The 17000-nt window shown below is 47.7% G+C and overlaps 1 protein-coding gene across 1 annotated transcript in view; it reads right to left on the bottom strand.

Annotated features, from left to right (window-relative positions):
• LOC135512971 (disabled homolog 1-like) overlaps positions 1-17000 on the bottom strand; it is a 168955-nt gene that overhangs the window by 135409 nt on the left and 16546 nt on the right. Inside the window, exon 2 of the mRNA XM_064935532.1 lies at positions 1871-2136. Coding sequence (XP_064791604.1) covers positions 1871-1940 — 70 coding nt within the window. The 5' untranslated portion in view covers positions 1941-2136. The remainder of the gene's footprint in view (positions 1-1870; positions 2137-17000) is intronic.

The following is a 17000-nucleotide window of genomic DNA, read 5'->3' as shown; positions in this document are numbered from 1 at the left end:
AGTCCGGTGAGTGTGTAGAGTCCGGTGAGTGTGCATAGAGACGGTGCAAAAAATACAAATAAATACAAGTGTCAGCTCAGATAGTCGTGTAGACATGTAGCCATTCTGTTAGGATGAACGGAATTGACTTCCTTCAAACTGCACACAGAGACATAAAAATGGTATCTATGAGTTCATCTGACTCTGGGTAAGTATCCCAAAATACCAAAGTATCTCTTGAAGACATGTGGAGATTACACACTGGGACAAGGAGAGGTTGAAAATGACAGTGAATATACCTGCCAGCTGATCTGCGCATTCTCTGAGAACGTGCCCTGGAACGCGGCCTTGTGAGTGTTGACCTGATTAAAGACCTTACTCACGTCGGCCTCGGACAGTGAGATCCCCTCGTCCTCTGGTTTGATGGGAGCCCTCACTCACGGTATGGTGTTGTTATTGTCGAAGTGTGCATAAAATGTGTTGAGTGTATCGTGGTAGAGAGGCATCGTTGGTTTGTGTGTGGGTGAGAATATGTGCGTGACATATGGGACGTTTCGATATGTGCAAATTCTGTGCGGAGAGCAAATGTTGCTATGGAGACGGGTTACTGGTGCGGTCAAACAACCACATGAACAGTCTGGGGGAGACCACTACACACAAACTTTAGTTCATCAGTCTAACCTCATCTTATGGTAGGTTTGAGGTCGTTGATTACATAGGCACACAGGTATACATAAAAACATCACAAAATAACTGTCATTAAATTATTTTGGGGTCTCATTCTCCCTCTCTCCCTCCATCTCCCTCAGAGAGGTCATTTAGAGGTCTGAACATTAGAGATACGGTAAATGTTTCCACAGTAGAGAGCTAGGAACAGAACGAGAGAGGCAGCAGATATGAGGCAGCAGCCTGCAGTCATAGTGATGTTGGCAGCCATGGGATCCCCCATTTAGGCTTAATGGTCCTCAGCTGTCCCACTGCCACGGTTTTATTATCACGTGGAGTGTGTCCACTGTAACAGCTTTATCACCCTCTCTGGCAGCCTGCGATTGTAACAGCATACTAACTACCAGCCCAGCGGGGGAAGAGGGGAACGGAGGGGGTAGACAGCTCTCATTTATTAGGCCTGAAAACACTACTGAAACAAAGATAGGGAGGGGGAGAAAGTGAGAGAGAGGGGGGTGGTGACAGAGAGGTGAAGATAGAGGTGGAGGATAAAGAAGGAGAGGTGGAGAGGTTAAGTGTATAATAGGTTTCTGAGTCAGTCCTCTATATGGAGTAGCAGACTGGATCTGAAACCTCAAAATAAATGGAGATCATAGAGCAGTGGTGGGTTAAAGCAACACCCTGCGACTCTCCAGGAACAGGGTTGCCTACCCCTGAACCCCTAACACTGTTTCTACAGGGTTCACAGCAGACAGACTGGCTCTGGGTGGAAAGCAGTTGGGACAAATACAATTGCATTTGTCTTTCATTGACCTCCGATGTGTGTTGTGTGGGGGGGGGGATGTGTAAGTGGGAACACAACAATGTGTGTTTACCTCCATAATGTGTTGTGCCAGTGTCAGTGACAGAGTGCCCGCTTTGGGACTCACACCTACTGTTTAGTGAATCACTGTGTGACTGATGGACTGGGTCTGGGGGTGAGGACACATGGGTACGGATCATTTCACAGCCATCTGTCTGGCGCTGAGAGAGATGGGCACACACACTGGCATCACCTCTGCCCCGACACCTGTACCCATACACCTGTTACCTACAGCTCAACACCTGCATTTGCACCTGAAGATGAACGATCAAATGACAGCACCGTAACACTTAACACAGGTAAGCATGAAGTCATCATGAAGGCCTTATGAAGCATTATGAAGCCGTTATGAAGCATTATTACCTTTCCTCCTGGAGTCTCTCCTGACGCTGGGCCTGACAGCTGGCTGTAGCTCAGCCTCTGTTGACATCATCAGGCTCCGCTCCGCCGGCCCAACGGCCGGTTCGATCCGGTTCTGCTCCGGTCTGGCTACAAGGGTCCACTTCACAACGTCAGCGTCGATTGCGTGCGTGTTTGTGAGGGCGCCGTGTGTGTGTGTGGGCCCACAGGCTCATGGGAGAAGAAGGGGTCTAGCCCTGACACAACATCCCACACACACTTACAGAGAGCTGGGGGGAAAAAAAGAGAGAGATAAGAGAGAGATAAGCAAGGAGAGAGGAGAGAAAGGGAGAGAGAGCGATAAGCAAGGAGAGAGAGAGAGAAAGAGAGAGAAAGAGAGAGAAAGAGAGAGAAAGAGAGTTAGTGCATGTATTATTTTGCAGCAGCACATCAATACAGAAGCTCTCCCAGGAACACTATGGAGGAGACAGGGGCGATATTAGACATCCTTCCCTCCTCCCTGCCCCCTCCTTCTTAACAGTCTGTCCTCAACCCTCATGCCCAAATGCCCCCATGTACTCTTTGTCTATGTCTCCTGTCAGTTGATAATTGTCCATAATGGGGAACACAGGAAACCCACACCATTCCTACCGACAGACCATTCCTACCGACAGACCATTCCTACCGACAGACCATTCCTACCGACAGACCAGACCATTCCTACCGACAGACCATTCCTACCGACAGACCATTCCTACCGACAGAACACAAACAGAAGCAGGCACATGCGCACGCACAAACGCAAGCCAGAAACCTCTGACAATATTCTTTATCTGAGTGAAACATGCTGGAGATGTACTGTACTGTATGAGTCACTCCAATTACTGCTATTATGATCTCTCTGCCTGCAGAATGAAGGGAGAGAGACCAGAGCGAGAGAGATGGAGGAGAAAGGACACTAATGCAACCTCCAGCATATTCCCTCATCTTTCTTTCTTACTCTCCCTTTTCTCTCTACTAACTGAAAAAAGCTTCAGCTAGATATCCTTTATTTCTAGCAGACTGTCCTTCATTTCTAGCAGACTGTCCTTATTTCTAGCAGACTGTCCTTATTTCTAGCAGACTGTCCTTATTTCTAGCAGACTGTCCTTATTTCTAGCAGACTGTCCTTATTTCTAGCAGACTGTCCTTATTTCTAGCAGACTGTCCTTATTTCTAGCAGACTGTCCTTATTTCTAGCAGACTGATTTCTAGCAGACTGTCCTTATTTCTAGCAGACTGTCCTTATTTCTAGCAGACTGTCCTTATTTCTAGCAGACTGTCCTTATTTCTAGCAGACTGTCCTTATTTCTAGCAGACTGTCCTTATTTCTAGCAGACTGTCCTTATTTCTAGCAGACTGTCCTTATTTCTAGCAGACTGTCCTTATTTCTAGCAGACTGTCCTTATTTCTAGTAGACTGTCCTTATTTCTAGCAGACTGTCCTTATTTCTAGCAGACTTCTAGAAGACTTCTAGAAGATCTGTCTGGTAATATTAACATATGTTTGTAAGTGTTGAAACCACCCTTCTCCTTGGGCAAAAGGCAGTGTGTTTATGAGTGTGCGCATGCCTGCGGTGCTGTTGTGTGTGTATGTGTGTGCGGCTGGGTCTAGTCATGCTGTGTGTGTGTGTGTGTGTGTGTGTGTGTGTGTGTGTGTGTGTGTGTGTGGGGGGGGGCATCTGGTGGATTTCACTGGGGAAAGACAGATATTTCTAATCTAGGCTAAGATACCCTGAGGGAGAAACCACAGATTTCAGAGAGAGGAGGGAGATATTCAGTATGTTGTCCTATGACGGTGGCTCAGCATTAACATATCGCACAATTAAGAAGCATAACAACAAAACAACCACCATTAACAACAATCCTGAATACTGCAATGTTCGCTGATTTGGACCGTTCTGTTTTAGTTTGAATGTAAACCATGAAGGAGAAAGGACCATAAGTTGGTCCCTGGTATAAAAAGGTTGAGAACTCTGTTCTACTGTATGAATCAGCTGTCCTTGTTATCCTGGTTTGAGCTGAGAGAGGGAGACATGAACATGGCTTAGTGTGTCTGCAGAACGAGAGGAGAGCAGGACGGGGAGAGGAGGACAGGGGGAGGAAACGAGAAGTGAATTAGATGCCAGTAAGTGGGGCGCAGCCAACAGTTGTGTGTGTGTGTGTGTGTGTGTGTGCGTGCGTGCGTATAAACCGGGGCCTGTCAAGAGGAGCTTAATAACCAAAAATCATCTGTTTCTACAGGCACACAGAGAGATGGAGGAGGGAAGATAGCAGGGGCAAAGCATGCACAGTCTATTCTCTTTCTGTTCCTGGTCAATGTAAATGTCCCCTCTTTCACTCTCTCTCAGGTTAATTGTGTTCTGTCCATCAGGCTCAGGGTGAAATTAGCATCTACACTCAACCCGCCACTCAGCTCTCTACGAATAATAAACTACCTTTCTCTCATTATTCTCCTCGCTCTCCCCTTTCCTTCCCCTCTCTCTGTGTTCATAATTTCTCTCTCTCTGTGTGTTCATAATTCCTCTTTCTCTCTCTCTGTGTATGTTCATAATCTCGCCCTCTTCCTCTCTCCCCCCTCTTGCTCTCTCCCTCCCCCCCCCATGCTGGGAGTTTTTTGGAGTTTGAGTGTTTGGTGTGGAGAGCTCTGTCCTAACTTAAAAGTCTGTAAATGTTTCTATGGTGGAGGGTTAATGCACTGATTGTTTTAGCGGTACCCACTGGGAGGAAGAGGACAGAGTTTTAGTTTCCAGGGGGTTTGGAAGGTGTGGTGTGCGTGATGGCTTCGCAGCCTAGCGCGGAGGAGACGCTGTCGTTGCGGCATGGATTCAGGTGTGTTCCTGAGAATGGAATTAAGGTGGAGGAGTTTCTGCCTGCTGTCGGTGAACAGGTAGGAGCTGAATTTATACATTCCGCTTCCAGAATGAATAAAGCTGTCGCTGTGTTCATGAAACTAGTCAATTTGGTTGGTAGGCTCATTGCTAGTGGAATAGTTTTAAGGGGTGTCTTGGTGCCAGTTTATTCTCTTTCTACCCCCTCGACCAGGGTGGTAGTTGCAAATGTCTCTCCGTTTACTATGGATGATCCAATCAGGAAAGAGCTGAGTTGTTTTGGTAAGTTTGCTAGTGGGTTTTGTGTACAGTTTGCAGGTTTTCAGGCAGATGCCGTCAAGCATGTTGTTTCATTCCGGAGGAAAGTGTTCATGTTTCTGAATAACAATGAGCAACAGCTAAATGTGCATTTTAAAGTGAGGCATGGGGAGGGGCTCTACGCAGGGTTTGCCAGCACAGATAGTCTACGGTGCTTTGAGTGTGGGGATTTGAGGCATAAGAGCTTTGCCTGCCCACATAAAGGCCATAGACAAGGTGAGGGTACAAGCGGGAAATCGAGGTCAACGTGCAATGGGCTATAAAACACAGGCAGCAGAGGCAGTCATGCTAGTCATGCTACAGATGGTGGGGTAGATGAGGCTGGGTCTAGTCATACTACAGATGGTGGGGTAGATGAGGCTGGGTCTAGTCATGCTACAGATGGTGGGGTAGATGAGGCTGGGTCTAGTCATGCTACAGATGGTGGGGTAGATGAGGCTGGGTCTAGTCATACTACAGATGGTGGGGTAGATGAGGCTGGGTCTAGTCATGCTACAGATGGTGGGGTAGATGAGGCTGGGTCTAGTCATGCTACAGATGGTGGGGTAGATGCGGCTGGGTCTAGTTATGCTACAGATGGTGGGGTAGATGAGGCTGGGTCTAGTCATGCTACAGATGGTGGGGTAGATGAGGCTGGGTCTAGTCATGCTGCAAATGGTTGGGGTAGATGAGGCTGGGTCTAGTCATGCTACAGATGGTGGGGTAGATGAGGCTGGGTCTAGTCATACTACAGATGGTGGGGTAGATGAGGCTGGGTCTAGTCATGCTACAGATGGTGGGGTAGATGAGGCTGGGTCTAGTCATGCTGCAAATGGTTGGGGTAGATGAGGCTGGGTCTAGTCATGCTACAGATGGTGGGGTAGATGAGGCTGGGTCTACTCATGCTACAGATGGTGGGGTAGATGAGGCTGGGTCTAGTCATGCTGCAGATGGTTGGGGTAGATGAGGCTGGGTCTAGTCATGCTGCAGATGGTGGGGTAGATGAGGCTGGGTCTAGTCATGCTGCAGATGGTGGGGTAGATGAGGCTGGGTCTAGTCATGCTGCAGATGGTGGGGTAGATGAGGCTGGGTCTAGTCATGCTACAGATGGTGGGGTAGATGAGGCTGGGTCTAGTCATGCTGCAAATGGTTGGGGTAGATGAGGCTGGGTCTAGTCATGCTACAGATGGTGGGGTAGATGAGGCTGGGTCTAGTCATGCTGCAAATGGTTGGGGTAGATGAGGCTGGGTCTAGTCATGCTGCAGATGGTGGGGTAGATGAGGCTGGGTCTAGTCATGCTGCAAATGGTTGGGGTAGATGAGGCTGGGTCTAGTCATGCTACAGATGGTGGGGTAGATGAGGCTGGGTCTAGTCATGCTGCAAATGGTTGGGGTAGATGAGGCTGGGTCTAGTCATGCTACAGATGGTGGGGTAGATGAGGCTGGGTCTACTCATGCTACAGATGGTGGGGTAGATGAGGCTGGGTCTAGTCATGCTGGAGATGGTTGGGGTAGATGAGGCTGGGTCTAGTCATGCTGCAGATGGTGGGGTAGATGAGGCTGGGTCTAGTCATGCTGCAGATGGTGGGGTAGATGAGGCTGGGTCTAGTCATGCTACAGATGGTGGGGTAGATGAGGCTGGGTCTAGTCATGCTGCAAATGGTTGGGGTAGATGAGGCTGGGTCTAGTCATGCTACAGATGGTGGGGTAGATGAGGCTGGGTCTAGTCATGCTGCAAATGGTTGGGGTAGATGAGGCTGGGTCTAGTCATGCTGCAGATGGTGGGGTAGATGAGGCTGGGTCTAGTCATGCTGCAAATGGTTGGGGTAGATGAGGCTGGGTCTAGTCATGCTACAGATGGTGGGGTAGATGAGGCTGGGTCTAGTCATGCTGCAAATGGTTGGGGTAGATGAGGCTGGGCTACGAAAACAATTGGATACCACGAAATTGGTGAGAAAAGGGGGTAAAATTCAACAACAAAAAAGTATACGGTGAGGGAACTGTCAAGGTTCCTGAATGAGACTAAGGGAAACAAAGTTAATCTTGAGGCTTTTTTTTGCGATCCGGTAAAGTTTGTAAGATCAGTAAAACACGCTATTTCACCCAGGAAACGGTTTAGGAAATGTGTTACAACAGTGGGTACAGGTCTACCTTCAGACACTGTTTAGATTCTTTCTGGCACTGAGGCTTTCTGAGCTTTGCTATTGGTCTCTTTCTCTGCTGGCTTTTCTCCCACTTCTCATGGAGACTCTTCGGGTCGGCTCGCTCAATATAAAAATGGCACCAGAGATGTGGGAAAGAGGATGTGTTGGGTGGATATGTAAAACAAAACAAAGTACAGGTGTTGTTTCTGCAGGAGACGCATAGTGATTTGGTGAATGAAGTCAATTGGGGGCTCTGGTGGAAAGAGGCAGATGTGCTAAGCCATGGGACAAATGTTAGTGCAGAGGTGGCAGTCTTTTTGTACCTAGTCTGTCTATAAAAATGTACTCCGCAAAGGAGGTGTGTAGGGGTAGACTGCTTGTAGTAAAAGCAGGGTTTTGTCTCTATAAATGTGTATGCGCCTAACACAGGGAGAGAGAGGGGACTTCTATTTGGGTATCTTAGAGAGGAACTCTCACAGGTAGCGCCTGATGAGACGCTGCTGGTCGGCGGGGACTGGAACTGCATAATTAATTTCATGAAAGACAGAAATGGGGAGGAGCCTCATTCAGGCTCAGGGGTGTGTTAAGGGACATCATTAATCAGTTTGACCTAGTGGATGTTTGGGTAGGGTGAGTGCAGCCCGGCTTGATCAATTTTACATGTCCAGGAATCAGAGCAATAGGTTGTTCGGCGCAACCATTCTCCCGGTATGTTTTTCGCATCATCACAACCATGGTTCGGCTGTCTATTTCACCAGGGCCTCGGCAGGCATCCTATTGGAAGTTTAATGTAAAGCTCTTACAAGATGCCACTTTTTGCTCAGGTTTGCAGGGGAAGGTGGGGGCAGTGAAGAGAGGAGTATGAGTCTCTGAGTCAGTGGTGGGATGTGGGAAAAGTCCAAAACCGGCTTTACTGTCAACAGTATACAGCTCTCTCAACCTCAGAGGCTAGGAGAGTTTTAGGGGAACTCGGGTGTAGTATTAGTGAGATGGAGGTAGAGCTGGTGGGGCAAGGCAATGTAGGCCTCCAGGCTAATTTAGCTGAATTACGTAGGGACCTGGGCAGTTTTTTCCAGGTTAAAGCAAAGGGAGCACTTGTAAGAGCTAGGTTCTCCATGCTCAAGGAGATGGATGCTCCCAGCTCCTTCTTCTTTGGTTTGGAAAGACAGAGTGGTGAAGCCAAGGGTATGCATTGTCTACGTCTGTCTGATGGGCGGGTGACCTCTGTGGTGGGGGAGATGCGGGAGTGGACTGAGGAGTTTTATACTGTGTTTTATAGGGCAGAATTGTGTGACCCTATGTGTGCTCAGGTTTTGTTTGCAGAACTCCCTAAGCTCTCTCTGGCACAGGGATTAAATGGACATTCTCCTGTTGTCCCATGAACTGGCAAAGGCAGAAACCCAGATGTCCCCAGCCAGCACCGGGTGTCGATGGACTCCCAGTGGAGTTCTATAAAAAAGTCTGGGGAATAATTGGACTGGATTTGCGTGTTGTGTGAGTATGTCAGGGTACACACACACACACACACACACACACACACACACCCCCACCCACCCACCCACCCACCAACCATAATCTGACCCTAGCAGCAAAGCACAGAAAAATGTTACAGTGATGCGAATAACTCCAAGTTATTGTACCTACCAGCTACTACACCTCTCCTGGGAACACCAGAAACCACATGACTGTAGAATACTACCACACAACCGCTACACTGCTGTACCCAGCCCAGAGGGGGGAAAAGAGAGACAGACACCACACAGCCCAGGGAAAAAGGAGGAGAGGAGAGATGGAGGAGAGGAGAATGTCTGGGACTGTTAATTGGGGACTCATTTGGCCTACCAGGTATCCAACCCAGGTCGTCTGTGTCTCTCCAGACTGTGTTAGCCCACTGACCTAAAGTCTGTGTTGGATCTGAGAGCTGATGTCGGCCTTCCAACATGGTAGTGGCAAAGCAGCAAACATCACATTCACATTGTCAGCATCAATTTGTATTTGTATTTATTAAGGATCCCCATTAGCTGCTGCCAATCATTATTCTGAAGACATAAATATCCTGCCTCATACGGTATCTTAATCTTGATCCAAGATGGTGTAGCAGTCAGACGTGTGTTTTTGTCTTGTCCGTCCCGTGTATATACCGCTTTTCTTCATTTCTTCATATTTTTATCTCACTTTCCTTCTACGGACTGAATATACTCTCCTGCAACCCGCCTCACCCAATGTGGTACGGATCTGCTATTGTTATACTTTAGAACCGGAACCACCATCAGAAGCTAGTCAGCTAACTTGCTACCAGCTAGTAGTCAGTTAGCCACTGCTAGCGGTCCTCACCGTTAACTCGGACATCAGCCAGCCTCAACCCGATCAATTCCTGCCAGTCTGTACAGCGAGTTATCAACCCAGAGCATATCGGACTGATTTTTCTCTACCACATCTCCGGATTCCTACCGCAAGCTCTGGACCTTTACACCGGATCATCACAGCTAGCTAGCTGCTATCAGAGTGTCTACTCCTGGCTAACATCTCTGTCTCGAAGCAAGTTCCAGTTAGCCTGGAGCTAGCCTCAAGCTAGGCCCATCTCCCGGCTAGCCAAGGAGGTCCACCAACCAATTATTGGGCTCCAATACCTCTTATGCCAATTGGCCTGGACCCTTTACTGCCGACACGGAGCCCCACCGATCCATCATGACTGGTCTGCCGACGTATCCGTCCGAGGTGGTTTCAACAGGCTCTTCCAATGTGACGGCGCCGGATGCCCATCTGCTATCCCCAACCCGCTAGCTGTCTGAATCACCAGGCATAGCAGCAACTACGGAATTGGGTCCCTGACTCATCTAGTGCTACTCATTGGACCCTATGATCACTCGGCTACACATGCCTCTCCCTAATGTCAATATGCCTTGTCTATTGCTGTTTTGGTTAGTGATTATTGTCTTATTTCACTGTAGAGCCCCTAGCTCTGCCCAAAATGCCTTAGATAGCCCTTCTGTTCCACCCCCCACACATGCGGTGACCTCACCTGGCATAACTGGTGCCTCTAGAGACAAAACCTCTCTCATCGTCACTCAATGCCTAGGTTTACCTCCACTGTACTCACATCCTACCATACCCTTGTCTGTACATTATGCCTTGAATCTATTCTTCCACGCTCAGAAAATCTGCTCCTTTTACTCTCTGTTCCAAATGCACTAGACGAGCAGTTCTTACAGAATTTAGCCAAACCGTTCCTCTGGTGATGTAGAGGTTAACCAGGCCCTGCAGCCCCAAGAACCACTCCCATTCCCCAGGCACTCTCATTTGTTTACTTCTGTAAACATAAAAGCCATGGTTTCATGCATGTTAACATTAGAAGCCTCCTCTCCAAGTTCGTTTTATTCACTGCTTTAGCAGCCCTGATGTCATAGCCGTGTCTGAATCATGGCTTAGGAAGGACACCAAAAATTCTGAAAATTCCATCCCTAACTTTAACAGAGTTGAAATCTACTGCAGAGATAGCCTGCAGAGTTCTGTCAAACTATCCAGGTCTGTGCCCAAACAATTCAAACTTCTACTTTTAAAAATCCACCTTTCCAGAAACAAGTCTCTCACCGTTGTTGCTTGTTACAGACCCCCTTCAGTCCCCAGCTGTGTCCTAGACACCATATGTGAATTGATTGCCCCTCATCTATCTTCAGAGCTAGTGCTGCTAGGTGACTAAATTGGGAAATGCTTAACACCCCGGCCGTCCTACAATCTAAGCTAGATGCCCTCAATCTCACACAAATCAACAAGGAACCTACCAGGTACAACCCTAAATCCGTAACCATGGGCATGGCCCTCTTAGATATCATCCTGATCAACTTGACCTCCAAATACACCTCTGTTGTCTTCAACCAGGATCTCAGCAATCACTGCCTCATTGCCTGCCTGCGTAATGTGTCCATGGTCTAACAACCACCGCCTCATCACTGTCAAACACTCCTAAAACACTTCAGCAAGTAAGCCTTTCCGGGTATTCTGGAAAGATAAAGACCTCTTCCCATCAGTAGAGGATGCCTGGTTGCTCTTTAAAAGTGCTTTCCTCGCCATCTTAAATAAGCATGCCCCATTCAAAAAATTTTGAACTAAGAACAGATATAGCCCTTGGTTCACCCCAGACTTGTCTGCCCTTGACCAGCACAAAAACATCCTGTGGCGTTCTGCATTAGCATTGAATAGCCCCCGCAATATGCAATTTTTCAGGGAAGTCAGGAACCAATACACTCAGTCAGTTAGGAAAGGTAAGGCTAGCTTATTCAAACAGAAATGTGCATCCTGTAGCACTAATTCCAAAAGGTTTTGGGACACTGTAAAGTCCATGGAGAAAAAGAGCGGAAAGGTGCAGTATAATGGTGCGGTAATGAACAGCAGTGTCTCAATAACACAATCTAATCTAAAGTCCAAAGCACCCACTGGCCAGTGAAGAGAATTTACTCTGAGACAGAGAGTCAGTCATCACCCGCCTTTCCCTCCTCACCATCTCTGTCTTTCTCTCTCGCGCTCTCCCATCTTCATACTCATAGGTACAGCAACGACACAGCACCTACACACACGTGTAGAAGAATTGACACAGCTCCTCAAGGTTCACGGTAACAAACGGTAACAAACACACACACACACACACACACACGTAGAAGAATTGACACAGCTCCTCAAGGTTCACGGTAACAAACGGTAACAAATACGGTTACAAATACGGTAACACGGTGAGGGAAGGTAACAACATCTCACGGTGAGGGTAGGTAACAACATCTCACGGTGAGGGTAGGTAACAACATCTCACGGTGAGGGAAGGTAACAACATCTCACGGTGAGGGTAGGTAACAACATCTCACGGTGAGGGTAGGTAACAACATCTCACGGTGAGGGTAGGTAACAACATCTCACGGTGAGGGTAGGTAACAACATCTCACGGTGAGGGTAGGTAACAACATCTCACGGTGAGGGTAGGTAACAACATCTCACGGTGAGGGTAGGTAACAATATCTCACGGTGAGGGTAGGTAACAACATCTCCACCCCGCTGATCCTCAACACTGGGGCCCCACAAGGGTGCGTTCTGAGCCATCTCCTGTAATGCCTGTTCACCCACGACTGCGTGGCCATGCACGCCTCCAACTCAATCATCAAGTTTGCGGACGACACTACAGTGGTAGGCTTGATTACCAACAACGACGAGACGGCCTACAGGGAGGAGGTGAGGGGCCCTCGGAGTGTGGTGTCAGGAAAATAACCTCAGACTCAACGTCAACAAAACTAAGGAGATGATTGTGGACTTCAGGAAACAGCAGAGGGAACACCCCCCTATCCACATCGATGGGACAGTAGTGGAGAGGGTAGTAAGTTTTAAGTTCCTCGGCGTACACATCACAGACAAACTGAATTGGTCCACCCACACAGACAGCATCGTGAAGAAGGCGCAGCAGCGCCTCTTCAACATCAGGAGGCTTAAGAAATTTGGCTTGTCACCAAAAGCACTCACAAACTTCTACAGATGCACAATCGAGAGCATCCTGTTGGGCTGTATCACCGCCTGGTACGGCTACTGCTCCGCCCACAACCGTAAGGCTCTCCAGAGTGTAGTGAGGTCTGCACAACGCATCACCGGGGGCAAACGACCTGCCCTCCAGGACACCTACACCACCCGATGTTACAGGAAGGCCATAAAGATCATCAAGGACAACAACCACCCGAGCCACTGCCTGTTCACCCCGCTATCATCCAGAAGGCGAGGTGCATCAAAGCTGGGACCGAGAGACTGAAAAACAGCTTCTATCTCAAGGCCATCAGACTGTTAAACAGCAACCACTAACATTGAGTGGCTGCTGCCAACACACTGACTCAACTCCAGCCACTTTAATAATGGGAATTGATGTAAAATATATAAAGAATATGTACATAGCCACTTTAAACAATGCTACTTAATATAATGTTTACATACCCTACATTATTCATCTCATATGTACACGTATATACTGTACTCTATATCATCTACTGCATCTTTATGTAATACATGTATCACTAGCCACTTTAAACTATGCCACTTTGTTTAATACCCTACATTACTCATCTCATATGTATATACTGTACTCGATACCATCTACTGCATCTTGCCTATGTCGCTCTGTACCATCACTCATGCATATATCTGTATGTACATATTCTTTATCCCTTTACACTTGTGTGTATAAGGTAGTAGTTTTGGAATTGTTAGTTAGATTACACGTTGGTTATTACTGCATCGTCGGAACTAGAAACACAAGCATTTCGCTACACTCGCATTAACATCTGCTAACCATGTGTATGTGACAAATAAATTTGATTTGAACACACACACACACACACACACACACACACACACACACACACAGCGTGAATGATTAGGACATTCCCATTCTGAATTGTTTCACACTCAGTGTTTGAGCACCCTGTCCTCGGGAGGACTGTCACATGAGTGTGTGTCGTTGTGTGTGTGAGTAGGTAATGATGGTGTACTAACACAGAGTCCCACCTTGCCACAGAAAACCCTCTCGTGGCCATCCATCATACTACCACTGCTAATGATAGTCATACATACTACTGATGGGGAGGGGGGAGAGAGAAGCAGCCAGCATGAAGAGAGGAGTAAAAGTGCTGCCACAGACAGGTGGAGTGAAGGAGTGTGTCTATGTGACTGGAATAGGCAATCAGACCCCCACCTCCCCCCCTTACACACTACAGTAATTACAATCAAATCACATTTGTCATGTGCGCCAAATACAACAGGTGTAGGTAGACCTTACAGTGAAATTCCTACTTACAGGCTCTAACCAACAGTGCATTTTTTAGGTTAAAAAAAGGTATTAGGTGAACAATAGGTAAGTAAAGAAATAAAACAACAGTAAAAAGACAGGCTCTATACAGTAGCGAGGCTATAAAAGTAGCGAGGCTACATACAGACACCGGCTAGTCAGGCTGACTGAGGTAGTATGTACATGTAGATATGGTTAAAGTGACTATGCATATAGGATTAACAGAGAGTTGCAGTAGCGAAAAGAGTGGTTGGCGGGTGGTGGGACACAATGCAGATATTCCGGGTAGCCAATGTGCGGGGGCACCGATTTGTCGAGCTAATTGAGGTAGTATGTACATGAATATATAGTTAAAGTGACTATGTATATATGTTAAACAGAGAGTAGCAGCAGCGTAAAAGAGGGGTTGGGGGTGCACACAATGCAGATAGTCTGGTAGTCATTTGATTACCTGTTCAGGAGGCTTGGGGGTAAAAACTGTTGAGAAGCCTTTTGGTCCTAGACTTGGCACTCCAGTACCGCTTGCCTTGCGGTAGTAGAGAGAACAGCCTATGACTGGGGTCTTTGACAATTTTTATGGCCTTCCTCTGACACCGTCAGGTATAGAGGTCCTGGATGGCAGACAGCTTAGCCCCAGTAATGCATTGGGCCGTACACACTACCCTTTGTAGTGCTTGGGGTCGGAGGCCGAGCAATTGCTGTACCAGGCAGTGACGCAACCTCTTGATGTTGCAGCTGTAGAACCTTTTGAGGATCTGAGCACCCAAGCCAAATCTTTTTAGTTTCCAGAGGGGGAATAGGCTTTGTCGTGCCCTCTTCACGACTGTCTTGGTGTGTTTGGACCATTCTAGTTTGTTGGTGATGTGGACACCAAGGAACTTGAAGCTCTCAACCTGATCTACTACAGTCCCATCTATGCTCGGTCCTCCTTTTCCCGTAGTCCACAATCATCTCCTTAGTATTGGTTACGTTGAGGGATAGGTTGTTATTCCTGCACCACCCGGCCAGGTCTCTGACCTCCCTGTAGGATGTCTCATCGTTGTCGGTGATCAGGCCTACCACTCGTGTCGTCCGAAAACTTAATGATGGTGTTGGACTCGTGCCTGGCCACGCAGTCGTGGGTGAACAGGGAGTACAGGAGGGGACTGAGCACGCACCCCTGAGGGGCTCCAGTGTTGAGGATCAGTGTGGCAGATGTGTTGCTACCAACTCTCACCACCTGGGGGCGGCCCGTCAGCAAGTCCAAAACCAGTTGCAGAGGGAGGTGTTTAGTCCCAGGTTCCTCAGCTTAGTGATAAACTTTAAGGGCTCCATGGTGTTGAATGGTGAGCTGTAGTCAATGAATAGCATTCTCATGTAGGTGTTCCTTTTGTCCAGGTGGGAAAGGGCAGTGTGGAGTGCAATAGAGATTGCATCATCTGTGGATCTGTTTGGGCGGTATGCAAATTGGAGTGGGTCTAGTGTTTCTGGGATAATGGTGTTGATGTGAGCCATTACCAGCCTTTCAAAGCACTTCATGGCTACAGACGTGAGTGCTACAGGTCTGTAGTCATTTAGGAAGGTTGCCTTAGTGTGCTTGGGCACAGGGCCTATGGTGGTCTGCTTGAAACATGTTGGTATTACATACTCAATCAGGGACATGTTGAAAATGTCAGTGAAGGCAACTTACAGTTGTCAGCACATGCCCAGATCATGGTAATCCGTCTGGCCCCACAGCCTTGTGAATGTTGACCTGTTTAAAGGTCTTACTCACGTCGGCTATGGAGAAATTTGGGAGAACTGATTTGTTTCCCTGCATTAAAGTCTCCGACCACTAGGAGCGCAGCCTCTGGGTGAGCAATTTCCTGTTTACTTATTTCCTTATATAGCTGAATGAGTGTGGTCATAGTGCAAGCATCCGTCTGTGGTGGTAAATAAACAGCCACAAAAAGTATAGCTGAAAACTCTCTAGGCAAATAGTGTGGTCTGCAGTTTATCATAAGATACTCTACTTTAGGCGAGCAAAATCTAGAGACTTCCTTAGATTTTGTGCACCAGCTGTTGTTTACAAATATGCACAGACCGTTGTCTAATCCGAGGTGAGTGATCTCTGTTCTGATATCCAGAAGCTATTTTTTTCCCGTTAGATACAGTGGCAGAAACAGTATGTACAAAATAAGTTACAAACAACATGAAAACCCCCACATAATAGCACAATTGTTTGGGTGCCCGTAAAACTGCTGCCATTTCTTCCTGCACCATTTTCTACAGTGTCCGTTGTAAACAGTCCTCCAGAGAGTAAGGATCATAGCTCGCTGGTTCCTGTTATAAAAAGGCTGAGAAACATTGATCTAAAATCATCCCTCCCCTTCTCTCCTTCCTCCTCCCATTTACTCCCCAATTCTCCCACAGAGGTGAAAGAGAAACACTGTGGTGAACTTTCTACCTCTACCTTTTTCTCTCTTCTTCCCTCTCTCCCTCGGCTACCGTCTGTACAGTAACAGGTGTGTGTGACTGATGTGTTCCCTGTAGCACTGCCTGCAGCAGCACAGTCTCTAGAGAACTGTCTATCTTCCCTCTACATCTAATATCTCCTCTCTCTATCGCTTTCTCTCGGCGGGTTCTGCGACTCGAGGACTGGTGTGAATTGTGTTATTGGAGGCGGGCTGTGTGTGTGTGTGTGTGTGTGTGTTTGCCAGCCATGTAGCACTCTCTGTGGTGGAGTTTTATTAATTTGTGCCACCTGAGTGTCTTGAGTCTGTGTGTGTGTGTGTGTGTGTGTGTGTGTGTGTGTGTGTGTGTGTGTGTGTGTGTGTGTGTGTGTGTGTGTGTGTGTGTGTGTGTGTCGTCTTCTCCGTGCACATCTCGTTAGTCTCACAGGTAAGTAATTAAACACACCGAAACACCTGGATCTGTTTCTCCTCTCCTCTCCTCCCTCGTTCCTTCCCTCAATCCTCCCATCCGTCTTCCCCTTCCTCATTGCTCCCTCCTGTCATCTTAGTTAGAGCCACACCCCTGAGATCTCCCTGGTCCAATCACAACACAGGCACAGGAT

The sequence above is a fragment of the Oncorhynchus masou genome, chromosome 24, assembly GCF_036934945.1.
Source record: "Oncorhynchus masou masou isolate Uvic2021 chromosome 24, UVic_Omas_1.1, whole genome shotgun sequence".
In the NCBI taxonomy this organism is placed as follows: domain Eukaryota; kingdom Metazoa; phylum Chordata; class Actinopteri; order Salmoniformes; family Salmonidae; genus Oncorhynchus; species Oncorhynchus masou.
Note: the sequence above shows the minus strand (reverse complement) of the source record. Positions and strands in the feature narration are given on the sequence as shown.